General features: G+C 31.7%; 1 protein-coding gene across 1 annotated transcript; it reads left to right on the forward strand.

Annotated features, from left to right (window-relative positions):
* Positions 1-6,614: 6,614 nt before the first annotated feature.
* On the forward strand, positions 6,615-7,638 carry LOC139853442 (uncharacterized). The gene is made up of 2 exons (XM_071842836.1): positions 6,615-7,487; positions 7,591-7,638. The coding sequence occupies exons 1-2, from the start codon at positions 6,615-6,617 to the stop codon at positions 7,636-7,638; spliced, it is 921 nt and encodes a 306-aa protein (XP_071698937.1).
* Positions 7,639-11,022: the final 3,384 nt, after the last annotated feature.

Consider the following 11,022-nt stretch of genomic DNA (forward strand, 5'->3'; position numbering starts at 1 on the left):
ATGAAATAAGAAAGAAGATTATAGGAGTGGTGAAAATAAATGAAACGGAAGAGGTCAATTTATAGCAATCGAGACAGATTATGTCATAACCCGTCCTTAACCATAAGAACGTGTTAGATAACGTATGATTTCATTGCGAGGTATTGACCTCTATATGCGACATTTTTAAAAAGGAAAACTGCATATATTATACATTACAAACCAAACCATTATTTTTGTTACAAGCTTTAGACAATAAAAAGATGATTATCGTTTAACGATAATCTTCGACTTACAAACTTTACAAATGATAATAACAACACGATTTCTAGCATATTTTACAACACACGTCCTCGGATATGCAGTTTTATTTTTGACACAAATATGAGTACGCATGATCCTGCTTAGATTCAACATAATGCAGCGGAAGCTTTAATTATCACCTGAGAATAAACATGTTTAAAAACGTCAACATAAAGTTGGTGAGATATAGGTTTAGTGCGCAGCAATATATATATATAGACCACAAGATTTCGTATATAAACATTTCAATAAAAATATTCTAAGTGGTTGAGCACTTGGTAACCATACTTAACATTTTCACGTCGCATATTCCCTTTAATATGAAATCTTACTACACCGTACCAAGTGTAGTCACAAAACGAAGTACTGTGCAACCGTTGAATACTGGTCGTCCAGTCCGGTTGGGGTTGTCAGGCCCGATAGATCTATCAACAGGATTCGCGTTTACATTACCGCTGTAAATATTAGTTACCAAGCTACAGGGAAGTATGCCAGTGGTACAACTCAACGTAGAATATATTTTTCAGTTACTTGTGTCCATAATGTAAAACATAAAATACATGTATTCTCATCCCGAAATATTTAGAGTTTAAAAGTGGGACTATATACTCACTCTTGTCTTGATGATATATATATTTTGACTCGGTCTTCCGGTTGATATCACGAACCTATCCATATATAATATATCAATATGTTTTCATTTTTAAACAAACGTTATAAATATATACTTGTTATACTTTTAATACTTTGAATAATTCCTTAGTCCGTAGTTAGCAGTCCGATGTTAGTAATTCAATTTTAATGGTTCATTTTTAGATGTTTAATATACCCGCAATGAAATAAATAAAACCCCCAACGAAATCAATAAAACCCCATCGTATATGTGTTGGTCGAGATTAATCTTGACCCATGGTACCGGTGTTGTCAAATGACGTGTTGCGTACATAAAGTACCGGTGTTGTCAAATGACGTGTTGCGTACAAACATGGGATCTTATGATTAATCTTCTCGTATTGTTTACGGGTGATCCTGAACCATATAAAATTGAATTATAAGTACATATATATAAAATATCATGTTATCTTAGAAATATGTGATTTATATCATTTTTTTCCAATTGATCCCGTAGTTGAAATGATCTAGGATAACCAATTTTGTTTCGGTCATAGTTTCTTCGTTACAAATCCGTTTTCGTTGATTCAAATTGCCATCTTCTTGGATCGAGTTCTTCTTTAAGACTATGAACTGTAAATACCTTGGTTTGTATTCAAAATCATACGGCATAAGTGAAACATTAGTGAAACATATGAAGTTAAACATTTTTGTTACAACAAAATCATTTAATGACCATTTTTCTAAAAATACTTATACTTTGAAAAACCAAGTTTTACCTTGTTAAATTAACATATAAATAAGTTATGTTACATGTCTTGAAGTATTTTAAAAGTTAAGTTAGAAGGATCTATTTAGTTTGCAAACAAGTTTGAAAACATTCAAACTATGTTCTTGTTGTTAAACTTTTGTACCACAAAATAAGATAGCTATATATATATGAATTGAATAAGGTTATGAACATAGATTCTACCTCAAGTTCCTTGGATAAGTTTGCTGTAAAAGAGGAGTAAGAAGCTAGAATCAAAAGGGTGATGGAAGTGGATGAAAGATTGGTAGTAAGTTGGTGTTCTTGGAGGGTTTTCTTGAAGTGTTTTTGTATGGTTTTCTTATGGTGTTTTAGTATGGTTTTTGAAGCTAGATCTTTATGGAACTTTGCTGGATTGTTATGGAGTTTAGAGAGTAAGAAAGAGTGTGTGTTTTTAGTTAAGAGATTGAAGTAAAAATGAATCAAAAATGATGATACATATATACTCCTAAAAATGTGATCTTTAAGGATAACATGACAAAATTCTAGTTTGTATTTTTGTAATTAGTCTTGCAATGATTCAAAAGTAATTACCTAGCTCTAAGGGCATGAATAATGGCTGGTTAGGTGGTGATTTTGATGTGTATATACCAATAGTAAATACGTATAGAAGCTTGGTATGATACGAGTACAAATACTCTAGGTATACGTATAGAAATTTTGTGAAAAATGGAATGAGGATTCAAATATAGCTATCTTTTGTGAATACACTTATATGATTTTATGTATTTAAGTTCTTAAAAGTGATTAAATACATTACTTATACAATATATGTATAAACATTATAGTCTTAAGTATTTAAGTCAAATAACGTTACGTATTGTTATCGTTTTGAAAACTTAAGTTAGTAGTTTCAAAATACACATATAACTTGTTGTTATTAATACAAAATGAGATATTAAAACATTCATTAATCATGTTAAATATGTATATATACATATATATACACAAACGTATAATTATCATATATTGTATAGTTCGTGATATCATTGGTCAAACTAGACGGTCAAACGTTGTGTAAAATTCTTTTCGGAAATATAAATCTCGACAATTTGGATTGCTTATCATGTTGGCATGGTTTAATTTATGTAAATATTAATCTTATAAGTATAGTATGATCGAAAAAGTGCGGGTCGTTACAGATTACGCATTTAATCAAAGAAAATCCTAATTTCCGCAAATTCCGAAGAATCAAATCTTATTTAGATTATGAAGATATTCTATTCCTTAAATTCCGAAAATCAATCGTAACTACGTCAAAAGCTAAGACGAATCTCTATTCTTTCATTTCACTCTTTTACGATAACTTCTCTCATACGCTTCGAGAAATCGGATTGTTTTATCCATATAATTCAACAGTGATAAAATTCTATTTATCAACTCATATTCGTCATGAAAACATTTCTATTGTTAGCCATGACGACCTCACTTAAATTTCGGGACGAAATTTCTTTAACGGGTAGGTACTGTGATGACCAGGAAATTTCTGACCAAATTTAAACTTTATCTTTAAATGATTTAATGTTTCCGTTTCATGTATTAAATTACATTTGACTGCTCTCGACGATTCATGAACAATTATATGTATGTATATATATATATATATATATATATATATATATATATATATATATATATATATATATATATATGTACAAGTAAAAACGACTTGCCTACCGTAAAACACTATTTGCTACAGTAAAATGACTTTCCTACCGTAAAACACTATTTGCTACAGTAAAACACTATTTGCTACGGTAAACACTATTTGATGTCGACGAACTAGCAAACAAAAACAGGATAAGGCGCCCATGCGATCGCATGGCAAAAACACTGAAAACTCATGCGATCGCATGAGGCACTGTAGCAGGCCACATACTATAAAAGCTCGATTCATTCCTCTGTATTATTATTATTTTTATATTATTATTATTATTATTATTATTATTATTATTATTAAGATTAATATTATTATTATTATTATTATTAATCTTATTATATTATTATTATTAGTAGTATATATACCTAAAATACTACGACGAGGTTATGAGCGTGTCACCTTCAAAATGGGTTTTTGAGCGGGATAGAGCTAAGGAAATTATGGGTTATTGTCAAGGAGGTTATGGGTAATGTTCGAGGGTATATTTGTGAATCAAATCTAGTGCTTATCATCTCTGTTGCGTCTACGTACTTTCCTACAATATTGAATCTCAATATTGGTACGTAAACACTCATATTTTATCTTTTATACATTAATTGTGTATCCATGTCTAGTGCTCGAGTATATATATTTATGCATGCTTGTATGCTAAATTTTGTCGTTAAATAGTTATGATGAATCACGAAGTAAATACATATATTACTGGTAAAAGGTATATGATATACATGTTTTTGGAAAGCTGGCGAAAAATCAATAACTTTTCATTTAGATATCGAATAATTTCGATGAACGGATTAAAATATATGATCAACTGAATTATGATTAACGTTAATTGAAATTGCTTTTGAATCTACAATTAAGATTTAAACAACTTGTTTACGCGATTGATAAATTGGATTTTTGAATATTACCAACCGAGTAAATGAATCCTTATATAAGGTATGTCTCGTTTTGTTGAACTATTGTCAAAATTGACTTTTTGAAACGACTTTGGATAACTTTTGTATGTCGATCTCGAGCATTAGGATTGTTATACACTATGATCTGACCTAGCTTGATAGACATTTATTGACCAACATATGTTCTCTAGGTTGAGATCTACGGTTATTTGATATTCCGAGTTTCGGTCACGTTTTGGTGAACAACTTTATGTGCTGCTAAGGTGAGTTTCATTTGCTCCCTTTTTAATTGCTTTTGCAATATATATTTTTGGGCTGAGAATACTTGTACTTTATTTTAAACGCAATGGATACAAGTACATACTAAATTCTACACTGAGTTTGAACCAAAAATCCCTTAGCTTTGGTAACTGTTAACTGCCAGTTATAAGAACTGGTGGGCGCGAGTAGTAGTATATGGATCCATAGGGCTTGATATCCCCGTCCGAGCTAGAGCGCTAGCCTTTTAACGGACGTATGCTATTTGAGAAGCGTACGCGTTGGTTTGCGTGTACTATTAAGATGATTATACAAAGGGTACAAATTATATATACGTTAAGTTTAGTTACCAGGGTGCTCAATCTTGTAGAATATTTTGATAAACGTTTCTGGATGAAACAACTGAAATCTTGTGATCCACCTTTATACACAGATTATGCGAAACATTAAAACTATGAACTCACCAACCTTTATGTTGACATTTGTTAGCATGTTTATTCTCAGGTTTCCTAGAAGTCTTCCGCTGTTGCTTATATGTTAGACAAGCTATGTGCATGGAGTCTTACATGACATACTTTTCAAGGAAACGTTGCATTCACCAAATTATCACCATGTATCTTATTTTGACTGTATTGTCAACGGAAGTACTATTGTAAACTATTATTTACGGTGATTGTCTATATGTAGAAATCATCAGATGTCGAAAACCTTTGATTTAAATATTCATTTATGGTGTGCCTTTTCAAAAGAATGCAATGCTTACAAAACGTATCATATAGAGGTCAAATACCTCGCAATGAAATCAATGAATGACGTATTGTCCATATGGATTTGGAGCGATCGTCACAGTGTGTTTCAATCGGTGTACATCGAGTGTGTGATGTTGTATTGGTTCCGCTTTGGTTTGTTTTAGTTTGTTCAAGGTTGTATTGTTGCATTGAGTAATTGTAATAGATGTTAGAGATTAGGTATGGTTTGAATGTCCGGATTGATTTTTGAATTGTGTATTCACTTTCTCTATAAAGTATTTCGGCTCAACGATTGCCTTGACTTCACGAAATACAGGGATAAGACAAGAACGAAACCCTAAACCCTAAACCCTAAACCCCAAACGCTCGAAGATGTAATATATAACAGTTATCGTGTTTTTCGAGCGTATGTTGAGGTTTTAGCTCTTAGGGTTTAGATATTAGGGTTTATAGGGTTTAGATATTGGGGTTTAGAGATTTAGGGTTTAGATTTAGGGTTTAGATTTAGGATTTAGATTGAGTTTTTAACACGAACGGTTTAGAGTTTAGGGTTTAGGGTTTGGTGTTTTGGATTTATGGAATAAACCCAAAACACCAAACCCTAAACCCCAAACTCTAAATTGGGCTAAATTATACTTCACAAAACATGAAGAAAAAAAAACGTTAACATTGTTCACGAACAATATTATCTTGAATGTTATTTTTGTCGATCGTTTTCCCGCCTAAATAATAACATTCATCACGAAGTGTCATTTCTAAATGTTCATATTTTCGTGTGATCTTGATGCCGGGAAATTTTTTTTCAAAAAAAACGATTTTTTTATTTTTTTTGCTTCCCCCCGCTTTCTCCGATTGGTTATTTCCCCATTGATCCTGCCTTTATATATATAGATTTAGTAATGACAATGTATGTATTATTATTATATTTATATAATACTCCGTAACAACAATGTTTAAAAGTATCATTAAGATCTGAGATCTACTTGCGAAATAATCGGATCCAAAACATTTTTTTACGAAGTAAAGGAGTAGTGTGATTAAAAAGAAAACAAAATAATTGGGAAAAAACTGTATTTTCAGGTGAAAATTAGTGGAGTTTTAAAACTTTTGACTTTTAACTAAAACTTTCAAATAATCAAAATCAAATTTAAAATTAAAATAGATTCCGTATTTCCAATCCCGCCAGTTTCAAAATTCCCCCAAAATCATTTTTTCTATTTTCTCTTCCCGGGGTTGCTTCTTTCAAATTTCAATCCACATTGATTTAAAAAAGGCCCCTCAAAATCACAACTGATTTACTTATCTCCCCCAATTCACCACCACTCTCTGCAACAAACCTTACGAAAATGGAAAACAAACTTCATAACTTACCCCCTAACAAACGATTCAATCTTTTGCATCAAGATCCAAACTTTTCAATCCCTTCATGCTTACCCGTAAAAAAACGAAAGGAATCACGAGACCCACCATCGATTACATCGGATCTTTATTACGGTTCTGCCACTTACTGCTTACCCGCCAAAAAAAGAATATGCGCCTTCAATCCAAATCACCTTCCTGACAAACCCTTTACACCATTTGACTTAAATGTCGATTACGACCCCAAGTCGGAGATTGAACAAGAACAGGTTCAAACTAAAGATCAAGATCAATTTCAAGCTCAAGGTAATGAGGATGAAGATGGGATTTTGTGTGCTGTATGTCAAAGCTCAGATGGGGATCCATTAGACCCAATTGTATTTTGTGATGGTTGTAATTTAATGGTGCACACAACTTGTTATGGTGACCCATTAACAAAAGGTGTTCCTGAAGGTGATTGGTTTTGTTCACAATGTCAAATTACTAAAAAGGACAAAACTTTATCATTATCTTGTACTTTATGCCCCATTAAAGGTGGTGCACTGAAGCCTACAACAAAAGATGGTGTTTGGGCACACATAGTGTGTGCATTGTTCATACCTGAAGTGTTTTTTTGTGACCCAGAAGGTAGAGAAGGGATTGATTATTCACAGGTTCCTAAAAAAAGATGGGGTAAAAAGTGTTATGTTTGTAAGGAAACAAATGGGTGTGTTATTGATTGTTCAGAACATAAATGTAGTTTAAGTTTTCATGTGACTTGTGGGTTGAATCAAGATTTGTGCATTGAGTATAAGGAGGGGAAAAACAAAGGGGCTATTGTTGCTGGGTTTTGTAAAAGCCATACTGATCTGTGGTTGAAGGTATTATTTTATTTATTTTAGTTATCTTTTTGTATTTTGTATTAATTTGTTGTCGATTTTAATACGTGTGATAATGGGTGGTTTTGTTTTGTATTGTTTGCAGCAACAAGCAACAGGGAAGTACAAGATTGTAGCAAGAAAAGAGGAGTAGCAACTAGTGGAATACTACAATACAAGATTGGTTTCTTTATGTCAACATATTTGTTATAGTAGTAGTTTTCTTATTAGTATTTTTGATTGTTAACAGAGCTGTATTTATTACAGTAGTTTTTTTAGAGTAATGAGTTGTAGTTTATTGTTTTTCTAAGAGTAATGTAGGTTTTGTTTTGATAACAATTTCTTCATATTTCAGATTTCATAGTTGATTAAAAGTTCTTTAGTTTTCTTGCTTTCCGTTTACTATAATATATATCGACCTTGATGTTCCTATGTTCCCCGTCCAATTAATAATCTAATACTGCTTTTTAAGTTGTCTGAAATTAATAGTTTACGTCCATTCATCCATAATCTATAAATATATAAAAATAATGATGTACTTTGTAATTTTTTTTTACTTTTTTACTATATCTTAATTTTATGCATGTAAACAAAAATAACATAAAAAATAAGGGTGATGATATCTACACAACCAATTTTTACAAATACACAACCAAACATGCTTTACAGTGTTGTACAGTACAACACTGTAAAGCATGTTTGGTTGTGTATTTGTAAAAATTGGTTGTGTAGATATCACTACCCAAAAAATAAGGGTTACATTATGATAAAGACATTTGCTAAATTGTGTTTTTTATTTGAGTACTATAGTACTCGTATTAAATTGGCGTGTATAAAATACTATGTGGACTTTTTATAAATTGAATTGTTAGCTCAATATATCAATATATCAACTAGTGGCGGAGCTTGAACCTAACGGTTGTGAGGGCCAAATTTTTATCGAAGGTGTGATATGTTTTTTAGCAAGAAAAAATGCATATTTTTTATGACAAAATTGCAAATTTTATACACATTTTAGATGACAATATCGATTTTAATTGTACATCATTTAAGTTAACTTCTTAAACTTTAGTTTTAGATTGATTTCAAGTTAAAAATGCCCATGAGATATGAAAGTATGAAGTAAATTGTTGATGAAAACATAATCTGCAAGCCTTCACAATTTTCGTCATATCTTCTTCATACGGACTCCGATTAAGTTGATTCAAAAGCCCAGACGTCCGTAACTAAAAGGGCTACAAATTCCCATTACTTATTGAAACTTTTGGAGGGGCGAGGGCCCCCTCCTTCCCTTATAAAGCTACGCCACTGATATCAACACTATATGTTAATTTGGTTGAGGTTTGCGGTGAGTTAGTAGTTGGTTTTGGATCTTCGTTACCAAAGAAAATCAGTTATTGAATATGGTAAATTTTCGGGGTTCTCGTTTGGGGTGTTTCGAGTTTTAGTGTATCTACAATGTATTTGTTCGGCTTATTTGCAATGGTTGTTTTCATTTGATTGTTTGTGTTTTTGGTTAACAATTGTGGTTTTGTAATAGGAACTAGATCAATTAATGTATACAATAGACTACAAGGTCTAGTCAGGTATCATTTGTAACTTTAAATCTTTTTGATATTTCTAATTTAAATTCCTATTTTTTGCCAAAAATTTATTTATTTATTTTCTATATTATTTATAGAGTAAATTATGCCGGTGATTCTTGTACTTTACACGAAATTATATTATCGATCATTCTTATCTCTTGAGAAACTAGACCAATCATCCTTCAGATACGTCTATGGATCTTGCCTTCAATTTTGTTAATAGTAGTATTAAGTCGTACTTTGTGCAAAACATGTGGGCACCTTAATTTTCATTTGATTCCATTTATTAGTTTACATTTTATTTTTCTTTCTAAATTCTATAAATTCGTATAGGGTGTGTTTGGATGAAATTAGCGGAAGCTGAAGCGGGTGCTTATGAACTAGAGTTGAAGCTGAAGCTTATTAGTAACTTATTTTTCTAGAGCTTGTATTTTCATAAGCTCTACTTTTTATGTCTACCAAACAATACTATAGATTAAAAACCAAATTCAATTAATAGTATATTAAAGTACTCCATATTAAAATTTGTATGCATTAAATAAATCCAAAATCAAATTCCATATGAAAATTAAATTGAAAATCAACCTTTTATAGTTATATCTGTTTATATATATATATATATATATATATATATATATATATATATATATATATAAAACTATTTTGGTTTGACTTACATGAATTCAAATTTAGTTTTCGATTTTCATCCTTAATTGAATCAATGAGCATCGTGTTGGTGATTTTAGTGCAATCCAACATGCATTTTAGTTAGTTGCGATTTTCTTGAATGCAAGAGTTAGCTAGTTTTACTTAACAACATGTTCGGAGAGTGTTGAGTACACGTCCGTAAGAGTTGGCTATTAACTGACGCGTAATTGCGGGAGTCAAGGGGCTGCGCCCCTTGCGGGGTCCAAGGGGCAGCGCCCCTGGCTGGGGTCCCGCTCAATCGAAATTGCACTATTCGTTACTTAGAAAAGGTGCATTCCAATAGTTTCAGTGAATGTTATACCTTTTCGGTATAACAGATTTTCCCGCCAAAATGAAGGGATAGACCCTTTCATTTACTAACTGTTTTCTATAAGAGTTTTATGAACGTTTATTGTTCATTCAGCATTCATTCTAACGAACAGAAAACACACATTCTCTCCGATAATTTGATTAGTGATTTCGTTGCCAAAAACACTAATTGCGTTCTTGTCTTATCCCTGTAAAGATTTCGTGAAACCGAGGCAATCGTTGAGTCGAAATACTTTATAGAGAAAGTGAACACACAATTCAAGAATCAATCCGGACAGTCAATTCATACCCATTTTCTAACACATCGTTAATTGAAGATGATGCTTTAAAAAGAATAAAACATCCTGTTGGCGCTTTGAACTGAATGATGAACAAAACGGTAAAATTATTTTCTACCCTTGTATGTTTTCCCCATGTTAGACTTTAAAGGTAGGGAACATATCCGTACAAAGTATGTCATGGATAATCGGTATAATTTTAAAATGATTACAAGTATCGATATGCTTTTGTAAACAATGCAATATCAATTTAATTTGCTCTTAACATTATCATATTGTTTTAATATTTTTTTTAAAGGCAACGGTCGGTATCGAATACTCTCATTTGCCACGCATATACGCACTTTCGAGAGGAAACTCGAATCGCATTGCCGGAACCCGATCCTTAAATCATCCCGAAGGGCAGGCATGTCGGATTTGAATCCTGAATGAATCCGGAAGAAAAAACCGCTGAAATCAATTTGAAACTCCATTTTTCAGATAAATAGATTAATAGGATTGAGAGTGGGGAAGTACACCACATTTTTTGTCATATAACACCAAATAAATATCTTAAATCCTACTTTTCAACATAAAGGTAAATGTGTCCAAACTATTTACTCCGACCATCCATATTTTATTGTTTATACTTAAAACCAATTAATAGGTTCTCACTAC

This window comes from Rutidosis leptorrhynchoides, chromosome 6 (genome assembly GCF_046630445.1).
Source record: "Rutidosis leptorrhynchoides isolate AG116_Rl617_1_P2 chromosome 6, CSIRO_AGI_Rlap_v1, whole genome shotgun sequence".
Taxonomy (NCBI): domain Eukaryota; kingdom Viridiplantae; phylum Streptophyta; class Magnoliopsida; order Asterales; family Asteraceae; genus Rutidosis; species Rutidosis leptorrhynchoides.